The 23,714-nt window shown below is 41.9% G+C and overlaps 1 protein-coding gene across 3 annotated transcripts in view; it reads left to right on the top strand.

The window, feature by feature from the left end:
* Positions 1-23,714, top strand: part of Gli3 (GLI family zinc finger 3) — a 273,034-nt gene that overhangs the window by 135,604 nt on the left and 113,716 nt on the right. For all 3 annotated transcript variants that reach the window (XM_047562531.1, XM_047562532.1, XM_047562530.1), the window contains exon 4: positions 19,630-19,735. In XM_047562531.1, coding sequence (XP_047418487.1) covers positions 19,630-19,735 — 106 coding nt within the window. The remainder of the gene's footprint in view (positions 1-19,629; positions 19,736-23,714) is intronic.

Here is a 23,714-nt window from a genome sequence, read left to right as displayed (position 1 = left end):
ACAACATTCCTGGCCTCTGTAGACTGTGCTCCTTGACGTCTTCACCCTCTCCTCAGCACAGGGGAGGGGCAGGGGCACCTCAGAGCCACACGTATCTCTGGATGAACGACTACAGCTCATCATTGTGGTATTCCCATCCCAGGGTCACCTGAGAAAACAGATGTTCAGCGAAGTGGGATCATTTGTAGGAGATTCTCCCAGAGGACTCCCACAGAGTCAGTGCACCATGGAGCAGAGAAGACCAGCTCTTCGGTTCTGTGGGGGAGGAACTTGGGACTTAGGAACCTCAACAGGGAAGCATCTAAAGGTCTTATTTAGTAAATGGCTGATTTGGGGCTAAAACCTAGAATGCCCTTTCCCACTTGTATACATCTCTCTCTAGTACATCACACAGAGAGAGACAGGGGAAGAGGAGAATGAGCTATTCTTTGGTCTAGGAATTTGGATTCAGTTAAGTGTTGGAGGAAGATACATACAGGCACATCTGTATCCATTCCAACTTTTTCTGATGACCATGCGACATACTTTTTTCATGTATCACTTTTTTCTGTGGTAGGATGCACTGGAAAACATCTATGCTCTGAGGGCCCTGAAGTTTTGGGTTTAGAGTCTTCTTCTTTTACCAAGCAGCTGTGCAACTTTGGGCCCATGACTCGTGCTCTCTGAACATGAATTTCATTATCTGTAAAGAGGAGATTGCATCATGTGCCTCCTGGGATTGTTTTTGAATAAGGTCAACAAAATTCTCAGAAGAGTGCTGAGAATTCTCAGTAGGTGCTCAATAGATGATTTTCTTTGCCTTGCATATCTGGCATAAAACCTAAGACATCTGTCTGTTAGGGGTGTCCTGGAAGAACATGGCAGGCACAGAACTGAGACTCTTAACTCAAAGATTGTCATGAAAGGCACTTAAGGTCATAAGGAACATTTCTGAGGAGTTATGTCATTACTCATTTTAGGATAGAGAAAATGTATGATACTTTTTAAAAGGTTAATTTTTCTTCTTTCAAATCTGCCTGGAGGCTTACGAGAAGTATGTTGTGAAAATTTAGATCAATAAATGCAACTTAACAAGTAAAGTCCAAGAGGGGAGTTTCCAGCCATTTCCATGGATGTGTGGGCCCTGGTGGGGTCCTGTGCTCCTGGTGGGGAGGGGCAGGAGGAGTCCGCCCCTGGGGAGGACTCTGGGTGTCACCTGCCTTTCCCTCCGACAGCACCCCTCCTGTTTAATTGGAGGGTGGGCAAGGGCCTGTGCAGCCCACTCTGGGGTCTGATGCCTGCTGCTTTATGTCTCATCTCCCACCCTGGGCCTCCCCATCTTCCAGGGGGAGAAACTATCTCTAATAGGGTGGCTGTGACAGATGCTGTGGGAATTCTGAGTTTGGGATAATGAGCTGTCATATGTCATTTCACTTAAACACAATAATACAAATATTTTGATCAAACATTTTCTCCAGCTGTTGAGCGAAAGCAATAAAAGCAGCAGGGAGTGCCAGTGAATTCGCTGTTTCTGAATCGCTTTACCCTTTCAAAGCTGTTGCCTATTAACTCTTCCTGTCTCTGCCTGTCTTCCTTCCAGCTCCTTTTCCTGGCCCCTCACAGCATGCTGAGTCCAGGGCTGTAAATAAAGAAACCAAATTCAGGGATATGAAGGGGGTCAAATTGACCAGAGCTTTTATTAGACAACCCTGTCCCTTGGGTTGGCCTTGGAGCAGCTGTAACTGCTGCAGACTCATAAAACCCGGCTTGGTTTGGCCCCTGCAGCCAGTCCCCAAATCCCTATATCAGCCTCCACCTCCCTGTCCTGGGTTGCAAACCTGAGCTTAACCTGAACGCTGGGGATCCAACAGTCACACCCAACTTGTAGGCAACAGTCTTTTGAGACAACCTATCTTTTTTGTGGGGATGGGGGTACTGGTGATTGAACTCAGGGGCACTTGACCACTGAGTCATGTCCCCGGCCCTTTTTTGTATTTTATATAGTGACAGGGTCTCACTGAGTTGCTTAGAGCCTCAACATTGCTGAGGCTGGCTTTCAACTCATGATCCTCCTGCCTCAGGCTCCCCAGCCCTTGGGATTCCAGGTGTGCATCACCGCACCTGGTGAGACAACCTATCTTTGATGGCACCTGGCCCTTGGACCTTCCTCCTGGTTGGAGTCTGGTTGAAGTTTGCTTTGATGGTTGGTTTTCCACTGTGGAATTCTCCAGTCCCTTCCTACTTGCTCTCTTTGCCCTGAACCTCTTTTTTCCTCCTCTCTTGGCCAGCACTGAAGGCAGACAGTGGAGGGTCAGATCTGGAGGGGTCCCAGGCATGTATGCCTTTGCACTAGTTCTGTTTGCAGCCTCTCCCCTCCACCCCACGCCCCTTTTAAATCTGTGGCCTCAGTTTTAAAAGAGCGGTCTCTGACTCAGCCGTGCCCCTGGGCTTGATGTTTCTCATGCTAGCCGCCATTCAGGACTGGGAACAGATTAGATGCTTCAAAACCCTTTAAAGCCAGCTGCTCCCAGAACTCTCCCTTCCCTCTCATTTGTTCCTGGGAAGCGAATCTTTCTGAGCTAACCTGCATCCCCTTCTGGGTTCCAGTGACCCTGACCCCATGGGCACTCTCCTCTCTCATTCAGTCTTCAACCCTGGCTGTGACTGGAAGCTACTGCTTCCACTTCCTTGTGCTCAGCTGCCTTCCCACCATCAACAGAGACCCCCACCCCCACCTCCTCCTGACCTGGAGCTCTCCTGCCCTCTCCTCTCTGCTGGCAGCCTGACTCTCCCACCCTTTCACAGCCCAGCTCCATGCAGGTGCGCTCATCTCAGGCTTCCTGCCCAGGCCCTGCCCCAGCTTCTTGGTGTTTTGCTGGAAACCACTTCCTCCCTTTGGCTCCTTGGATATTGCTGGCTGCTGCTCTGCCAGTATCTCTGTCATTTCCTCCTCCCACAGTTGCCATTCTCTGCTCATCCCTTGCCTACTGGCCTCTGTCCAGGTGTGCTTTTGTCATTCTGTACCCTGTCCCTGGCTGATTTCACTCATCCCGTGAATCACCCCCCTGCCCTGTGATGCCATCTCCAATCCTGATCTCCAGGACAGACTTGGCTCTGGAATTCAGACCTCGGTCCGCCTCTCTGCCGACCTCTACCTGGAGCCTGGATGCCAACATCCTCCCAACCTTCATACTTTCCAGACTGAACCTTCTCTTGCCTATTTCTCCTGAGTCACTGGCTCCCAGGACACCATTGATATTCTCTTGGGCCAGAGCCCTGGGAGTCAGCCCAACTTTCTTTCTTTCTTCTCCCAACCATATCCTTTTCCTTTTTTTCTTTATTCAGAGACCCTCTTTGACCCCCATTCACCTCCATTCCCACTTCCCTGCCTGGACTTTTTAACCTTTTATGTCTCTTGCTTCCTACTTGGATATCACCTCATGCCAACCATTCTCCCCATTACCACCCAAGCAATATTTCCAAAATTATGCCTGGGCATCTTGGTCACCTGAGTGAACCCACCCAGCTGGCAGACACAGCCTATGCAGCCCTCTGGGGCTTGATCTTATTTTCTTCCAGGCCTTTCTAGAAGGGCAGATCTCCAAATATGGTTCCCACACAAACAGCATCACCTGGGAACATACTAGAAATGCAGATTCTCTGACCCTACTTCAGGTCTACTGAGACAGAATTTCTGGGGTGGGGCTTGGCATTTTAACAAGCTCTGCAAGTGATTTGGAGGCATGTGAAGTCCTGACCTGTTGATGGGTCACTGAGCATCTCTTCTGCTTTCAGCATGCCCTCTGCCTATAGCATCCTCTCCACATCTTGCTCATCTTTCTGAACAATCCTTTTTTTTTTTAGAAGAAAGCAGATCTCTCAGACCCTCTTCCCTCTTCTGACTGCTCCTTACCCTCTGCTTCCCTATGTGCTCTCTTTTGTTCCAGAACACATTCCTTTGAGTTCCTGGAACTGTTGGTGGCTTGTGATTCAGGGTCTGAATGCTGCCTTTCCCTTTGGGGGTTCCTGGAGACAGGCCTTCCCCTTAGGTTCTTGATGCTGGCATTGCACCTGGGACTGTGGGGTGCTGGAGAGGTCCCTACAGTGAATCTATTCTTATTTATTGATGTAGTTCATGACCATTTTTCAAGTCCTGAGGTATCATCAGGACTGAAGCAGCTGGGAAGTAATTCCTGGTTCTAATTGTCCTATCTAAAATTCTAAGATTCAGAATTAGCTGGAAGAGCTGGGAACACTTGTTAACCAGCAGAACAACATGGTGAACTCTACTGTGATTCCTTCATCAGAAAGACTTCCCTGAAGCCCCAGGACACCTGTTGGACCCTGGGCTGTTCAGGTTCCTCCTCTCCTAACCATATACCTCACCACCCTTCTCTCTGTTCCTTAGCAGGAGGATGCAGGATTGCATTCAATTTTTGGTCTTTTCAGCATTGAAGAATGAATTATGTCTTTGGTGCTCAGTCCTGAGTTTATTTGGGAATGTGGCCCTTTGATGATTTTGACCTCCTGAGGCCCCCTAGCTATGGAAAGGAAAATATGCTTTATTCTCTGGACACTAACATTTCTCTTAAAGCTTCCAAACAGAATTCCCTTATTGTTAAGATTCCCTATTATTGTGTTGTGTTTTTCTTTTGTAGATTTATTACATTAGCATTTAATTACTCTTCATGACAGTATTAAATTTCATGAGTGATTTATAGTTTTAATAGAGACTTGTATGATTTATTGCAGTTGGCATTTGAGGTTTACCAAATCCTTAAGAGCCAGGAGTACTGGAATTGCTTAATCTGACCCCATCCAGCACAACCACAACATGGGTGAAACCCCAAATTCTAATATAATAGGGACGGTCGCACCACCCACCCCATTTTTATTTGATTTGCTGTCTACCATTTTGATGTGTGTGTGTGTGTGTGTGTGGAGGTGGGATATAAATGTATTCTTAAATAGAAAAGAGAGAAGAACTCTTCTGTTATTAAAAACAAAAAATATGAGCCCCTAATAGTTTTCTGTCTTGGATGGGTTGTTATGATCCGCATCTGTGGATCACCTGAGGAGCTGGCCCTGGTGGATCCCCAGGTGTTCCTGAGTTACAACGCCCTGGAGAAAGCTGGGGACAGCATGGAGCTTTGTCTCTGCAAAGGGGTTCCAAGGCCAGAGCAATGTGCTGAGTACCCTTCAGGACAAAGTCAGGGCTTGCTCGCTGTGTAACAAATAGCTTCAGGCCTCAGTGGGCTGCAGACACTGCTCCATCCTGGGTTCTCTGTCAAAGAGAAGCTCAGACCGTAAGTGGCTCACAACTGTCCCCCAGTATTTTCTGTGCATCCTGCATCTTTGTTGAGCAAAGCATTGCCTCCCTCTTCCCTGCTGGAATTCCGAGAACGCACCACAGGCTTAGTGCTCCCGCCCTGGTTCCTGGGCTCTTGAATTTCCTACCTGGGCATCCACCTACTGCTCTGGTCCCACTGTTTTTCCCAGGCACAACATGCAGCTGTTGCTAAAATGAATATCATTTCAAGGAGGCGTGGCTTTGTTATTTTAAATGGGGATGGGGGAATTGGGGAAGCTTTCGCTTTCCTGTTTTCACAGATGACTTTATTCACTTGCACTTCTAGAAAAAAAAGGTGTGCTCTTGGGCTCTGCCTTCTCCCTCTGGGGCTGGGGTGGTGTGGATAATCCTCTAGGGCCCTTGGCTGAGGGGCAGATAATCTCCCCGGGGTTATCTGTTAATTACCAGTGAATGTGTGAAGTATTTGTGAAAAGGCTTTTGAAGTGAGCTCCACACGCTGCTGTCCAGGCTCCAGCACAGCTCTGCTTCCCCGGCAGAGGGTTTCTCGCCCAGCTTGGTTCCCCCTCAAGTGCTGGTGGTATTCTCTTGCTAAATTGTTTGCCTTTCTAATGAAGTGAACTGTTTGTTTGACTCTGCGGTGGAAGGTATTTAACCAGCGACTAAAGTAAACGTTGGAGACATTCAAATAAGCCATGCATATCTGCTTTGTGAAGGGAAGGAAAATAGTTTGGCCTCCCTCACCTCCGGGAAGAGTCGTTAAGGAACTGTTTAAATAATAAACTGAGCAGAGTGAGCGGATATTGCTGCAGCCCAGTCTGGGGCTTTTGTGCTAGCCCCGGCTGGCCTGGGAATTCCTCTGCAGCAGCCATGAGGGGAGGAGAGAGCTGCTCGATTCTTGCAGTTAGTAATTGTGATTTATTTATGTGTAGAGGGACTTCTGTTTCATTCCGTCTTGATTAAAACAAGCCCAATTAGCCCTCAGGATGGCGGGATGACTTTGTCAGCAATGGCCAAGACTCTGTTTGCAGCAAAAGTATCACCCTAGAGTTTTTGCCTGTGTCCTGTTAGCCTGGCTGATCCTTGGTACTTGTAAGTACAGTCTGAGGTACATGTGCCCCAGAACCAAGCATGCAAGGCTAAAGTGGGGACCCCATGGAGGTAGGGGCTGTATTGCTGGTCAGAACCTTCTGGAGAGGGTGGCGTGGGAATGCTAATGGGTTATATCCATGAGGATGCCTTTTAGCAGCTTTTAGCTTTTGTTGTACACAAGGGTGAAGCAGGAAAGGTTGGAGATAGGAATGCTTGTGTTGCAAGCATAGTTGTACTCGGGACTGCCACATGGATTTCGAGACTCAGGGCAAAATGCAGATTGTGGGGCCCTTGTTCAAAAATTATGAAGAGTTTCAAGATGGCGACTGACAGCAGAATATTAAACCAAATTTGGTTCTTCCCAAGTGTTAGCCCAGCGCTGTGCACATCTCTTGCCCACGAAGCCAGGGGTCTGCAATTAGGCAGATCTGGACTCCAGACCAAATTTAGTCACTTCCCACCTGAGTGACTTGCATTTTTATCCTCTCTGATTCATTTTCTCATTTCTAAAATAGAGATACTAAGGCCTACTTCATTGAGTTGTCATGTGGTGAACAAGAGAGTATATGAAAAGTGTTTGGCATAGTCCTTACCATAAACTAATGCTCAACAAGTGACAGTCACTTATTTTTTAAATATATCTGTGTCTATAGAATTTTTTTTTCTCTCTTTCTCTCCGAGTGATTGAACTGAAGACAGTGTGTGGCTTCTCTGAGATTCAGGAGCCAGAATAGGTCCTGTCCCTACAACTTACTTAGGGATGAAGATATGGAGAACCCTTCTTGTGCCTCATGATCATCGAGGACTTGAGGACCAGGGAACTGCATGCCCTGAGCCATTGGATTGCTTACAAAGCTGAAGATGTCCATATAAAGGTGTTTCTGACATGTTAACTGGATGTTGGTATTAAAGGAGAAGGACTTAGAAATAAGTCCTTAAATGTGCATACTTAAAGATTTATGGACCACTTTCACATGTGTCACTGGGTGCCTTGAACAACTTTGAGGAGTAAATAGGACTGAGTCTTATTGGCTTTATTTTATGGATGAAAAAGATCTGTATTATGACTCTAGTTATTATTGTAATTTGTTTATATGGAAAGCTATAAAATATAGTTCAAAATGGGGAATGTTTCCAACTGCTGCAGATGCAATGGAGAGCAGATGGGTTGTAGTGGGAAGGGTGCACCCAGCTAAGGGTCACAGGATATATCCCTCCATGTGCTGAATCCTGATTTTGGACAAGGGAAAATAAAGTAGAAAGGATGTTGTTTCTGACGATTCATTCTGAGAGAGTGATAAATTTCGTGTAAATGTACATTGGCATCTACATGACCAACAGGTCAACATCACTTAGTTCTATCAGTTATTAAATCTATGCTTTGTGATTTTTTTTTTTCTGGGGTGCTGGGGATTGAACCCAGGGCCTTGTGCTTACAAGGCAAGCACTCTACCGACTGAGCTGTCTCCCTAGCCCCTATGCGTTGTTTTTAAATGCACTAATAACATCATCACACCTTTAATCTTTAGTAACACTTGCAAACAGCAGAGAAGTATGGGAAGCAGTCTTGCTTTCTAGAAATGTGTGTAGATTCCACTCTGATAAGTGGCAGTTCATTGAGGAAGAACAGGATGAAGTCATCTTTGTGAGTGTGTGACCACTATTTATAGGGGACAAACATATGCATGCGTTGAGGCTTCGATTCCTAAGAAGAATGTGTTCCTAAGTGAACCAGGTGGAAATACAGACTCCAGATATAGATCAGGTTCTCTGTTCTCAGATGCCCATGGGAACAAATGGACACCATGGAGTTTAGACACCTGTCAAGTATAGTTTGTAAAGACTGAGCCCCATGTGGTTCGTCTGGAAACCAAAGGTCACTTTGGGTGACCAGATGGAGATCTCCAGATGGAGATCACATAGAGATCAGGTGGAGCCTGGGCCTATGTAGATGAGGCCAACGGCTGCTGTGTCCCAGTGAAGGGCCTGTGGAAGAGGCAGCAGAGGGGTCACCTGCTGAGGCAGCTGGAGGGGAAGTGGCAGTAGAACTTGAGGCTTCAAGAGGTACATGGCCAGAACAACCTCTGCTTACCGAGAGCACTTTGGGAACCCTTGACCTCTCTAGGAAGGAATGTCCTCAATAATGCCCAGCTGAATAGATGAAAGGGTTTATTGACACCCCCAAATCTGCATTCCCCCCTCAATCCTAAAGCAGAATTCCACCCATTTGAATTTCTCTTGGATTGAATGAGCTCTTTAGTTTGCCTGGATTTTAGGAAACATGAAGGAAAAGAATGGGAAATGAGTAGCCTCTGTCTTTGGTGGGGGTGGTGGACTTGGGGGACCCAGAGCTAGGTGCTTTTTAGACATCTAAGGGCATTACCACCGGAGCAGATATGTTAAGAGACAGCAGATCACAGATAATCAGAAATTTGTTCAGCATTCTACATAGAATTAAACTAAGAATCAAGATAGGAAACTGGTTATAGTGATGAAGAGTACCCAAGGAGAGAGGAAGCCACAAACGTGAACTTCAGGAAGTGGAGCTTGGAGTCATTCTGAATCAACATACAGGCAGTTGTGTGCTTTATATCTGCACATTCAGGAACATGTCTAGGGCTACTGCACGCTGGAGGAGGACTTGGGAAGGTGCTCTTAAGCAGAAAGACATTTTAGGTTACCTCAGGTGATGCCCTTTGACGTAAGCCCACATGGCTAATGCCTTTGTAAAATGTGTGACTAGTGGCTAATACAGGGATCCTAGGGAAAGGAGAAATAAAAGAAAAATAGGGAATATCTTCCTACTTGCATTCTTAAGAGCCAGGAAGTATGAAGGGAATTTTTTCCCCCTTCAGAGAAAAGCAGAGGGGATTCTCGCTCTCTCTCATTTCTTTGCTCATCCTTGCAAGGGAACCATGTCGTGTGCTTTATTATTTTACAATCATGGTGGAAGAAGCACTTAAAATAAACTCTTTGCTTAAAAGCTTTGTGTACTCCTTCAAACAATGATGCTTCATAGACAGTGAAAGTTCAGAGTTTAAGGGACAAGAAGTGGAGCCTTTTAATGCTCCCAGTGTGCAATAAACATGCTGGAATTTCAATGGATTCCAAAGGCGTAACAATAATAGCATTAAGAACAGGCTAGGTCCTTTGATGTTATTGACAAAAAAGGGGGAGGTGGGGGCAAAGGGGCCCCTGTCATTTCTGTCATGAGCTTTTAAACTTTTGACCTCCAACCTTTTGTGTCAAAGAGCTTTCTCCATATGGGCATTAGCAGCCTGCTCAAGTAGTCTGAATTCACTGGAGCATCAACATTTCCTTGGTGGGAAAGGCCTTTTGGAGTCTTGGAAAGGTCCCAATGTGGGGTGTTATTGCTGAGGGCCCACCATTGTCTGCCCTGTTGTAGGAGTGGGATGGGGTGGGGTGGTGAGGTGCCCAAATAAAGTTATGCACTGTTCAGCAGGCAGCAGAAAGTTCTGCAGACTACAACGTGAACTTCAGAACCCTAGAATTTGGCTCAGGATATATAGGAATCAGCTGGGCATTGGCCCTGTGCTGGCCCTGAGCATAGGGAATGCATGGAAACCTACATAGGATCCCAAGAGAAGGTGGGCCTGTCTCTGTGGGTTCCAAGTTGCCAGTTGCTGGAGACCTGTTAGGTGGATGGAAGTGCCCCGAAGTGCCCAGGAGAGAGAGCTGCCAGGGCCACTGCTGCCTTTTCACGGCCTCACTTTCTTTTTTTGCCTTCCTTCCCCTTCCTCACTTTTTTTGTACTAAACATTTCTTGAGTGTATACAGGAATACAGGGATAGTGAGCCTTTGCTGCTTTCACAGCCCAGATAGCCAGGGAGGAAAGCAGACATTCTGACCTGACTATGTGCCAGGTGCGACTCCTCAGGCAGGATTGTGGGACATGGCAAATGCAATATGGTGTGCTTGTCCCCTCAGCTGTGATTCCCACTAGTTGTTCAGCCAATGGGTATTTGTGTGAAGGAGAATGTTATAGTACAAAAACAAGAGTCTAGAGTCTGGGGAGAGGGAGGGATGGCAAGAACAGCTGTGGGTTCACAGAGTCCTATGGGTAGCTATTGTGGTCCCAGCTCACCCAAATTGTGAAGAAGGAAGGAAGAAGTGTGCATTCCCATGTGCCCTCTAGGAAGCTTGACTGGTGAGGTGGGACTGACATTGGATCTTAAAGAAATGGCAAGAGCTAGATAAGAAGGAACTGTTTCTCAACTGAGGGAGAACATAAGCCAGGGACATGCGTGGTTGCCCAAGAAGCACGGACTCTAAGTGTCCTGGATGGATCTGGGGGTTGGGCTGAACTGGACAGGCTATCCTGGGCATCACAGATTTGGAGAGAAGGGTAGGACATGGTTCAGTATGGGTTTTGGGGAGTACAGTAGTCCCCTTATCCTCAGATGAAATGTTCTAAGAGCCCTGGAACCACAGCTAGTGCCAAACCGCATATATACTATTTTTCTTTGTATACATACCTGTGAAAAAATTTAATTTATAATATATATTGTGAATCATACATAAAGTTTAATTTATAATATATTATAAATATATATAACTTATAATTTGGGCATTGTAAGAGATTAGCATTAATAACTAATAATAAAATGGAATAATTAAAACAATATAGTGTAATAAAAGTTGTGTGAATGTGGGCTCTCTTTCAGAATATCTTATTGCACTATTTTCAGTGTCTGTATTTTCAGACAACAGCTCACTGTGAGTACTAAACCTATAGATAAGAAGGGAGTCATAAATAGTGCATATAAAAAAAATGATTAAAAGCCCAAACTCTGACAGTGTTAGGGTTAGGAGTATGGCTCATTCATTGAGTGCTTACCTGTCGTGCATGAGTCCCCAGGTTAGATCCCCAGAAATGGTATTAAAAAAAAAAAAAAAAGAAAAGAAAAGAAAAGAAAAAAGAAGTAGAATGTCTAAGAGCCCTGGCACTGGAATCAAGAAGATCTTTGTCTCTGCCACTTCCTTCCCATATGACACTGGCCAAGGTCCTTACCCAGTTTCCTTATTCACACTCAATACCTGCTTCTCAGGGCCAGGCTCTGAGAAGAAATAAGTGAAATAATGAGTCTGAAAGACTTTTTTACAGTGCCTGACATGTATCAGAGTATTGTGTGAGTAGTACTTAAACTTGTGATTGATTTTATTATTATTATTCACTATTAACGGGGCAAACCTTGAAAGACCTATAGTTATTGATTGACTGGACCTACAAACTGGGTAGATGGTGGAGATTAAGTAGGAGAGTCAAAAACCTACTCTTCAAAGATTTCTTGTCTAACTGAACAAAAGGAATATGGGTGTCATTCATTTCTTATTGCTACAAAGTTGCCAACTAGCACACTCAAGACACTGCTGAAAAAAAGAGCATCAACATGCATCTTAAAGTCTTAGTTTTATAGGACATGGGGTAGATCATTTGGCTCATCCGAATAGATAACAGAATTTAGTGGCCTTTTTAGTTTTCAGGATTATCCTGATAATTGGACATAAGGAGAAATAAGACTTGGAATAATAATAAAGCTTTTGGAGATGCTGATTTTAGTATTGTCAGGAAGATCCTATGAGAAAATGTGTGCAGATTTTATAAAAATATTAAGTACTTTGTTTCTTTCACATTTCTTTATCTACTGCTAGTTTTGCAGCACTGGAAAAAATGTTTAAAATATCATTTTTATGTTGGTTTATTTTGGATAGAATATAGCTTCTATACTAACTAAATAAACTAGGCAACTTCTGAGTCTGCTAGCTCTTAGGCTTTTGTTGGTACCACACACTTTGTAGGGAAACATTTCATCCTCTACTTTTGTCTCATACACATTAAGGATCCCAACATATATATTTAGAACTATGAATCGGACTTTTGAATTCTTCTGTACAAAAAGCATTGTTATTGATAAAAGAATTTGTCACTCATAACCAATTTCCATCTTCTAATTTCCAAGCTTATTTATTGTCACCAAAAGCACACCATTAGTATATTCCAAAGTGTGTGGATTTGTCAGTTTTCAGTGTAGTGTTTCTTCATATGTTTTCATGTGATTTCCCTCAGAGAGTTCTGCTCTTTAGATATAATGGCTGTGAACCTTCTTTTATTTCTTTTTGCTGCCTTTCCCTCTGATTATTTTTTCTCTCTCATCCTGGCAGGAAACATAGGAACATCGCCTAGAAGCAACAAAAATGTCATGGATGCATATATATGGGATCATAGGCAGAACACATCCCAGAGAATCTAGATGGCAGAATTTGATTGGCCAACCTGCAGGGAGAAATGGTTTTGCTTCTGCCATTGGGCATCTAATAGATGTGATCTTTAGGTTGGAAACAAGCAGGTTTACAAGTTTCCAGAAAGGGGAGCGATCACCACCAAGGACATATTTGAGGTAGAAAAGACCGAAATTTCTTTTTGTCAATTCACTTGCAGAGAGTGATTTATCACTTGTGGAAAACTAATAATTATTTTTGTTGAGAAGCATAGCATGGATTCAACTATTATAAAAAGGATGGATTGTAGTATGACTGGAATGTACTGGCAGGTAGCAGTTAGGTCTAAAATATTAATTAAATTAATTTGGTATGCACACATACTTGCGCAGAATAAGTGATAGAAAGCTTTCATCTTGAGTGGTGGGGAATGCCCATGGATATTCATACACAAGGAGTTAGGACTGTTGGGTAGTTGCCAGAAGTAAAATTAACTAGGATTTTTTGTCATTATCTTTTAATATAAAATTTTCTATGTTTTACTTCATTGGCAGATCAGATTTGCAAATGTTAAGCAATAATTCCCATGATTCACTAGATTTGTGGTCAGTTTCATTCATTATTTTTTTTTTTAATATTTAGTTGTCAATGGACCTTTATTTGTTTGTATACAGTGCTGAGAATTGAACCCAGAGCCTCACACATGCTAGGCAAGTGCTTTACCACTGAGCCACAACCTCAGCCCTCCATTATCCTTTTTTTATCTTAGAATTTATCTACTCTTGCTGGATACCATGGTACATGCCTGTAATCCCAGTGGCTCAGGAGGCTGAGGAAGGAAGATTGTGAGTTCAAAATCAACCTCAGGAAAAGTGAGGTGCTAAGCAACTCAGTGAGACCCCATCTCTAAAAAAAATACAAAATATGGCTGAGGATGTGGCTCAGTGACTGAGTGCTTCTGAGTTCAATCCCTGGGAGGCACCCCACCCCCCACAAAAAATAGAATTTATCTACTCTTTATAGGTTTTGCTAAAATCAGATGTGACTCTTTATTAATTATTAGTATGGGCTGCTTTTACTGTAAAGCTATTTTTAAGTCATATATATTGGCAAATAAGAAAGATTAGCATTTAAATAGACATCATGTCATTGAAGATAGATATCCACAAAGAAAAAAATTGATGAGTGATTTTTTTTCTCCTGAAATGTAAGTTTCTGAAAACTACTTCATGGTGGTACTCTAGCAGAACATGCATCAAACTTTCTCTATAAAGGGCCAGGCATTAAAGCATAACATATTTGAGCATAATTCTGCCATTGTGTGAACACAGCTCTAGGAATTGGTAGACAAATGAACACAACAGTATTTCGATAAACCTTTATTTACAAAAACTGAGTCATGTGCAATAGTTTCAGATCTTCCTACAGCATACGCTCCCCAAATAGAGGCTCCTATGGTATAAAGTGACAATTTTTTTTTAATGTAGCCTAGCACATCTACAAGATTACTAGAATATACCAGATCCATTGTAAATTTTCTTCTTGAGGTTTATTTAAGCAAGCAGTCCCTTCTAATGAATCTAGAGAAGTTTTTGTTTCCACATGATATGCACACAAAACCAGAAGGAAGACTTCTTGTGCTTCATGGGATAATGCTATGGGGATGCCAAGCAGGTTCACAGCTGTCCTGTAAGGTGGGACAGCTCGGAGACCAAACTCACAGCAAACCGTAAAGGGCTACCTTGCTTGAAGCTTGTTGTTCCAGATCCTCCTGGTCAGGTATTTCAGGGTATCCTCAGAGCAACCACGTCAACTTCTTTCTGCTGCCAGTGAAGACATCTGATCCATGAGTCCATCTGGGTCTTGCAGTCAGCCCTAGTGACAATGTTTCTCTTAGGACACTGAGCCCTGGAAAAGTTCCTGCAGGCACTGATTACTGGAGATGCCTGTATCAGGTTGGGAAGAGGCAATGATAAGGCCAGGTCTGTGTCTCTACCATCTTATTGGACTGGGTTTCTTGGCAGCTGGTCAGCCACATCCCCAGTTTCAGATCTCATTTTATAGAACGTGAGTGGTTATTTTGATTTTAGCCTAGTGGATGTAACTTTCAGGAACCCATGTGTGTTTTTAATGAGATACTTCTGCTGATGGCAGGTGACTGAGTCTGAGGGTACTAGCCATTCCTGTAGGTGGGGGGCTGACCTTAGCAACAGGTAAACAGTCTCTACATAGTGAGTAGAATAAATCCCCAGGCCAGATACAGACCCATTCGGTATTTAAATGAGCCAGGAGGACTTCTCCACTGGGCACTTCACGCCAGTGGATCTCTTGTGTGCTGTTTCCTGGGTACCGTCAATCCGCTCAAGCATCATTTGGTGAATTACTCCTTGAGGGCACTCACTGAGGCGACTTTGATCTCTCTTTTTTAATCTACAATTTTTGTATGTAAATTTCAAACCTTAAAAGACAGTTTCCCAGGATGGCATCCAAGAGATCTGAATAGCCTGAGGATATTAAAACTATTTCTTGGGAGAAGGATGCAACTGAAGATAAATCTCCAAGTGTCTTTCTTGGTTATTCTCTTGCTACAGGTTTTATGATCAACCCAGGCTGTTGTGAAGAGACCTAAAAATCAATGCCTCTCATTCTTAATGAGACCCTTAATGCTTAGCATGATGACAGCCAGTGTGAAATTTAATACTGACAACTCTACCCAGCACAAATATTTTTACTATGCATTTCAATTTAAACATGTGTCAAGTCAATTACATATGTATAGGGTTTAAAGACTATTCCACTCAAGGCTTGGATAGTACACACTCTTCAAATCTCTGTTCAGTATAAGAGGACTCTGGTACAATAGGCAAACCTCTTGCAGGTCTGTAATAAATCATCTTTGCAACCATAAGCATGTACAGTTGACTGCTTACCACTGCTCCGCAGACCCACCCCCACCTGGTAGAATTTTAATTCCCTCAGTAAAATTGATTCCACCAGTTCTGCACATTATTCTCCCTGTCTTCCATTTAGCGCGTTAGTTTGCTGACAGTAGAGTACACAGCACTTAGCAGCTGGTTTGTGGAACCATCAGTCAGGAAATTGTATGATAAATAGGAGGTAGCCAGGTTTAGTGGCACTTCCTTCTGCTTCAGCAGTTTTCGCCTGACTTTGGAGAAGTCATCATGTGGTGTTTTGTCAAGGGCCAGGGCAGGAGATGGCTGCGGTGCGGTAACTTATTACACATACACTTGAGTTATGATGCGCCACAGCTGCGCTGCTCATGTGTAAATAATAAACTGAGAGGCGGATAATTACGGTGGCTGCTGGCGACAGGAACCTCGTCTTGTCATGTGGGTTTTCTTGGACAGCTTTTTGGGTTTGTGATGGAACATGCTGCTGATCCACATAGAAACGACAAACGGAGACGTGAGACAGGTACCGTTTGAGGTTTGAGGATTCAAGAGCGTCTTTTGCCAAACAAGTTAGGGTTAATGTTACGTGATGCCGTGTGTGGCAAATGCTCACACTGCTTTTTATTCCTTATTTATTGTTTTAGTCTATGGCCAAGCATGTCTTGAATAGGAAGAGGGGTGTTCCATTTAATTTTTTGTAGGTATGATTTCCACTAATGCCCCACAGAAGCTGCAGTGGCTCACATAGACTTCAGCTGGCAAGGAAAACTTGTTTTAAACTTAATCAAGAGGGGAACATAGAAACTCTGAAACACTTAAACTAAAGCCATATGTCTTTTGGTCAAATCTGATCATCTCCATTAATTTTCTCTTCTTTATTTAAACCTGATTCCAGAATGCACAATTCATAACAAATTTCTTGGAACATAAATACTGTGTAAACAGCATTACAAGATGCACCAGATACTTTCAGCCAGAATTAACTTTGAAACTCACAAAATGCTATTGGACTCAATTGTTGAGGAATGACTACCGAATGTCCCAATAATTGTGTTTTATATTTTCCCCTTAATTTTTTTTTTTTTTTTTGCAGTGCTTGGTCATTTTCTCTTTAATTCAGAAAAAAAGGAGAAGGTGAAAGAGAATAAGTGAACCTAAATCCTAAAAGGATAATTTTGTGGAAATGAAAAGATGGCAAAGTCTCTTCAATGTCAGTGTTAGCATAGGTTTTCCTGGGGGAAGAGATTTTTATGCTGCTTGGGTACTCTGTTTTCATTTTATAGGATTAACTGATTGGTCTCCATCCCTGTGCACATAATCACTGCGACTTCGTTATAAATGCTCACATAAAAGATAATGACTGTTATTTCCTGGATAGAGGAGGCATATATTAAATATGGAATAGATTTACACATTTTAGTGCTGTGTATGAAATGTGGGTTTGTACTTTTTCTTAGTTCATAGTTACGCCCCACAATAGAAAAATCCAGAAACAGTTAATATCCACTTATCTGGTGGAGTGAATTTAATTATGAAAAATACATCCAATAACCAAAAAAGTAAAGAAGTAAAATTCCCTGTCTTCCACCTCTGACATTGTTGTTACAGTGTTCCTGAAAACAGCCTTATAAATGGTGCACAGAAGAAGCCTTTAGGAAGTGGATCATTCTTTAGGAATGATTAATTTACATAGGGTTCTAATAAGTTTAGTTCTCTGCTTTACAGGAGCAGGTGGTATGTATAAGTGAGAAGTCTGTTTGCATCAGCAGGGACAGCTTATAGGTGAGGAACGCAAAGTACATCCATTCCCATTTTGATGGTCATCTATCTTACCCCAGATTTGAATGCCATTAATGTGGGTTTGTTTCAAAATTTAAAATCAGGAAACATTCCTGAGTATTTGTCAGACTTGCAAACTAGTATCAAAGATTATGTCACCTAATTTTGTTATTTTAAGGAGGATAAATAATTTTCACAAAAAATGGTTAAATAAAATTGAATAGTTTAGCTCTCCAGGGCTAAGCTATTGACATTGATTGCTGGAGTTAGGCGCAACAGTGAATATGCCAAGATGGCTGGATGAACTTTCAACTTAGCAAATCAACTGTTAATGTTTGCATTACAAAAGAATTGACCCCATCTTCTTTATATCCTAAGTGGTGAACTTAAAATGTACTTAGTTTTTCATGTGAACTTTATGAAATGTCTAACATGTGATAAATGATTGGGTAGTTAGTATATTCCTTACCTGTTGAATTTCTAGCATCGTTGCCTGTCATATCACAGTGACAGTGATTTGATAGTGCCAAAATTATTCCTTCCCTCCTTCCATACCACTGCATCTGTCTTTTCCAAACCTTAGAACAAGCAAAGAATCCATTTGAATGTGTGACAATTTTTTAGTACAATATCCCTTTGGGACTATTTTCTAGGTTTTAGATCTGGTGGAACACTGATAGAATTATAATTTCGCACCTCTTCCTGGCATGCAGCGCCTATCGATGTGATACCTATAGTTTTTACACTTTTATTATTTTTCTCAATAACCATAGTCTTATATCGTCAAAGGAAGGCCAAAAGGGCAAAGCTCAAAACAAGAGAAGTAATGTGTATTAAAATTTTTAAAAATATCTGTTATACTCACATTCTAAAAGATACTTGCTGAAGAACATTTGGAAAATAGAAGGATGTACAGGGGAGAACGTTACAACCACCTGGATTCAGCAGACATGCATGTAGTGGTCATCCACTTCCTCTTATAAAAATTCACAGTTGAGATGTGTGTTGCCAACTTTAGGATGTGATCTGCATCCTGGTCTTTGTGTGTTTGGATGCCTTCCACGCCCCATGACCTGGTCTGGGTCTTCCAGTAGCCAGCAGAACCTGTTCATAGGGCTCCGTTTGGACTCTCCTTACAGCCTACTTCTCTTAGCACAAGGAAAAATCTTGAGGCTTCTCTAAGTAACTCAGAATCATTCCAAAGCTTATTTGGTGTACATATTGCCTCCTGACGTGTTGGTGATGTCTGGGCTCCACAATGACCAAGTGTGGAGGGCTCATCTTTGAAGAAGTTTCTGCATATTTATTGTCATTATCAGTCTCACAGCTGTGGAGTCAAACTTCTAGGTTTTAGTTTTCTTAATCTTATTTCTTGCAACTTAGGAGAAACCTTAGTATTGTTACAAAGTATTGGTCTTGCTTCTAATTATAAAATCTTTTATAACTTTTAATTATTTTTTTACTATGCATTAACTCCTTTTTTATATGAAAATTCTTTTCAGATTTGCAAGAGATAATGGATATCAGCTTGTAATTATAAAGGGGAGGGGTGGTAAAGGAGCTATTTGAAGGCAGACAGGACCCAGGAACCAGTGGACAGTATATCAGAGGAAGAGGAAAGGGGGAGGCAATCTGGGTCAAAGCCCATGTTAGGGCTACACTGTCAGAAATCCCCTGAGCTTGCTCTAAATCCCCTCTCTGAGTCTGAGTGAATCCGCTCATCTCTTCTAGCCAGTCCCTCAGTCTTTCTCTGGCCACGTTAGAGATTTGATGCCCTGGTGTTGGGACTGTGGAGGCCTAACCCAGGCCCTGAAGGAGGGCAACATGCATTTAAATTAAAAAAAATAATAAAGTGTGTATGTACACATATAGATTCTAGCAAAAACTTTGGAAAGGATACCCTTAAAAACAGCAAGGGCATGGGAGACATGAGACTAGTCTTTATATTATCATGCCTTTGTCTAAAATTTACTTGACAGTGTAATTTTTCCTCTTGGCTTTGTGACTCCTTTCAGCCTCTGCCTCTGGGCAACTTTTCTTCTAGAGTGGAAGCCATGCTGTTCCTCTTCTTACTTTCCTGCCTGGGTTTTAGTGGGATTCAGAGACTCCACTTTTTCTGAGCAGGTATGTAATATTCACCCAGTTATACTTGTGTAGCACCTCAGTGAACCCAGTCATTAACTTTCAAGAGTTCTTTCAGAAATTCTAAAAGTAGATTCAGCGTCGGTAGTGAAGACGGCACAGCAGTGTCACCTCATGAATTGAAATGCTGTTTCCAGGTGTTCCTCTTATGTACGGTGGACTTTCTTTCTTTTTCAGACCCTCCTCATCTTTTTCCTGCCTTCCACCCTCCTGTACCAATTGATGCCAGACATCATGAGGGCCGTTACCATTATGATCCATCTCCTATTCCTCCATTGCATGTGTAAGTATTAAAACTTTACCCATTAATGAAAGGGAACAAAATACCAGCTTTGATGGGCTCAGGACGTTGTCTTAATGGCACATCTATTGGGCTTTGAAGATGTGATAGAAGTATAAGATTTACTTCTGAAATACAGCAGATCTATCTGTTCCTGGATTCACTGAAGCAAATCCCTGCTGTTTTCCTGAGGAATGCCTGTCACACTAGGTAGCTGGCAAGTACTTCCTATATATTTTGCTGACGTGTGTTCTGTGGGCTGTAAATACAAAATTAAAAATTAGAGGCTTACTGTAAGGGGTAGTGCTGAGCATATGTATTTGGTCAAGATTAGGTTTGAAATTTTTCATGCTAAGATTTTCATTTCATGAAATGCCTGTCCTGGGGATCACAATGAATCGTAATGAAATTTTTATGGTGAATTTTCATAGCCCCCGTGGTATGTACACCAACAGTCACTTGATTGATGGCAATGTCACCCAAACAAAATGGCAAATGTGATCGAGCACATGGTTTATACAAAGATAAAAGAAAGAATGGTTGTGATAATGTGTATTATAAAAGAAAAAAGAAAATCTTGTGGAAATAGATATCATCTCCCTTGGTTTGAAAGAATAGTGGATTTGCAAACTAAAATAGTGTTTATTTGCATTACCGTCCAGAAAACTGTCCTATACTGTAATAATTGGAGCTATTCTCTGGGAGGGGCCGTCCCCTGCTAATGGCCTTGATATACACATTTAGTCATATGTAATAATCACCCTTCATTCTGAGACAGTAAAGTTAGAAAAGCACAAATAATACTTTGAAGAATAATGCTGGTTATTTAGATGGTAGATTGCATCTCCCTGGCTATTAGTTACAGCTGTGTAATTACATATTATGCTGAAGAAAAATGAAGTTGTTTTAAAACAAGTCCTCCTCTGTGAACAGAATTAATTGATATTAACAGTCCTAACTACATGCCCAAGTACACATATAATATTTTACCAACAGTTTTTTGGATCCATCTTCCATTACTGAATTGTAATTTCAGTGTAGATTTGCCTGGAGGTAAGTAATAAATCTGTGTTGCAGACTTCTTTAAGCATTAAAGGAAAAGTGGGTATTTATAGAGAGAGAATGCAAGAAACTTGTGACTTATTCTTCGACTTTTCTCTGCAACACAAGTAAGTATTTACAGCGTTCTGAAGCCTGCTAAAAATACACTCACATAAAACCAAGAGGCCAATTTAAGACCCCAATACAAAGGGAAGGAAATTCCAAATTCAGTCTGAAACATGACATGTGATTCACCCCATTATACAGAGCTTTTATGGTACAGATGGGACCACATGGATCTCAGACGAGGATCTGCCCTATGGCTTGTAGGCCTTGGAGACAAGGATGGCTAATTCCTCCCAGACTTGAGGTTCTGTGATGAAGTAATTTAATCAGATTTGCTATGGAATTTTGGAGTTCTTTACTTTTTCAAAAATTATGTTCTAGAGGAATTTTTAAAAATGAGTTGATGTAGTAGCCTTACCTGTTTCCTCTGGGTTCATCATAGTTTGCCTTGTAATTAAATTCAAATATGAATTTATCAGTAAAAGTTCCAATTCTTGGTTCTTTGACAGAATATGACAGTAAATCCTCCTGTGGTCTCTATGGTGTGCTGTAGACCCTACTTATTTTACCTGCACTGACTCCTAGTGATAACAGTGCCACAGAATAAGGATCAGACAGTTCAGGAGAATGATGGAGCAGGGTGAGGGAGTTACATTTTAGGTATTACTTCGAGCTGGGATTTCTGTGCATTTGAATGCTTCCTACTTTCTCAACCAAACTTTAAGGTCTTTATTTTTGCAGCAGTTGATGAAATTGTTCTCCAACAGCTTATCTGTATAATTATCAAAGATTCGCAATGTACATCTGGTAGATAGATCATCTTGAGCCTCAACAGAGAAGTCCTGGAGAATTCTGAGATGGAGTGTCATTGCTGTGTGTAGGGAGCATGGAGAGCCTGGGTGTCTGTGGCCTCCTGGGACTGCTCCATTTGGCTTGACCTAGCATGTCTCTAGGCAGATGCTGAGCTAATGAGGTAAGCCCCAGGAAGTTGAGGCAAGTCCCAGTTCCATGCTTTTATAGCATGACATTCTCCCTGCGTTGCCCTCAATGATCCTCCCTCTCTGCAGGATGAATTCCTGCTAATATTCATCCTCAGAACCTGAGTCAAATGCTGCCTTCTTCTGCTGACCCAGAGGCTCTGTTGTAGTGATACCTTTATTGCAGTGATTTTCCTGTTGATTGGTAATTTATTGTTAGTGGTCACTGCCACTTGCGGTGGGTGCCCAGCACTTGGACAAGCCCTTTGCACAAGGTTCTCAGTGAGCAGTCATGTTGGTCCAGTGTGTGAGAGGATGGAGGGACAAACAGAAGGCTCGATTTCCCCTTTTTGCTTTGCCACTCACTTGTTCTGTGACCTCTGGTGACTTGTTCTTGATGTGATGGTTTCATTGCATGGAAATGAAACTATCTACTTTAACCAGTTCTTCAAATTGCAGGAAGAATTCAAAAGAAGTAGTGTTTGTGCAAGCACACTTAAAAACACAGAACTCTGAACAAATGTGAGAGTTAGCAGGTGAGGCAGCTAGGGCCTAGCTCCGTGATGAGTGCTTGGGCTGCTTCGAACCTTCTGACATATGATATAGAGATGCCTCTGAGCATCTTGGAAGTGGAGGGAATTTGGCTCCATTTACTGAATTCTGCAAAGCAAGTCTTGTTAGTGTTAGAAAATGATTTTGTCTAGAATGTGAATTTTAAAAGCTTTCTGTATCATTGTGTTATAGAAAATGAGATCAAGTGAGCTTATTAAGCTCTGAGAGTAAATATTTTAACTCTAAGAAGACAAAATTTAGGGGAAATTCTCATTATTCTGTATATACAATTGTTCTTTGGGTGCCAACTTTAGAAAATAAATTATAAGTCTCTGAAAAACAAAGATTTGTGCTGATGGAAATGCCGACAGATCTCTGTTTAGAAAGATGGCAGGCACTGTGATAATTATGCTATCATATCCCATCATTAAAGATTCTATTGAAAGAGGTTTATAAATTGCTCCTCTTTTTAGATAAACCACCCTATATTAAGGCATCAACGATATGGTGCAGAATTAAATTAAAATCTCATAAAATGAAATATGTTCTGTATTAGCTGTTTGACACTTAATTTGCCTCTGAATGAGTAGAGGAAATCACAAATTAACCTGCCTTTGTTTTTCCAACCATGGCTTATTAGGTGTTAGAACAACTGCAATTACAGCCTAATAATAACCACTAAGCCTTATAAATATGTACGGAAATACGTCAGTTTGCGTGAAAGAACCCACTTTGTTAAATGGAATGCCTTTAGCTTACCCTGCTTGCTCTCACAGTGTTATCCACAGTTTATGGATAGGCAGTGTAGATATAGAAACTTAAATTGATTCAAATGCAATACTGGAAATAATATTTAAATTTATTGGTATTTCCTTTAACTCAGAATCATGAATTTAGATTTAGAACATGTAAGTAGGACATGGAACGTGGTTATCACCTCTCTCTGAGTTGTCATATAAAGGCTGTTTATAAAATGTACAATTCCTGGATTATATTTATTTTGAGTAGTTTCTTCAACAGTGCATAGTGGAATCTTCCCTTATAGACTATCAGAGTGTCTTTCTCAAATCATTTGTTATGACCACAGATTTATTTGGAGCATGAACGACAAAACTTGAACCTGTATACCTACAGTCAAGGCAGTAATTTTATGTGTATTTTTACTTGGTCTTTATATTTGCTGCCTGGCATTGTTTACTTCAGGGCTGTATCCTTGCAAACCTGGGATGACACTATTGTATTCTAGGAGAATTAATGATGCCCTCTAGACTAAAATTATTACCAGCTTTAAAATTTTCACTTGGATGTTTAGAAAATTGGTGTTTACATGCTTCTACCCCATAATA

This window comes from Sciurus carolinensis, chromosome 8 (genome assembly GCF_902686445.1).
Source record: "Sciurus carolinensis chromosome 8, mSciCar1.2, whole genome shotgun sequence".
NCBI lineage: Eukaryota > Metazoa > Chordata > Mammalia > Rodentia > Sciuridae > Sciurus > Sciurus carolinensis.
This window is presented reverse-complemented; position numbering and strand designations above follow the sequence as displayed.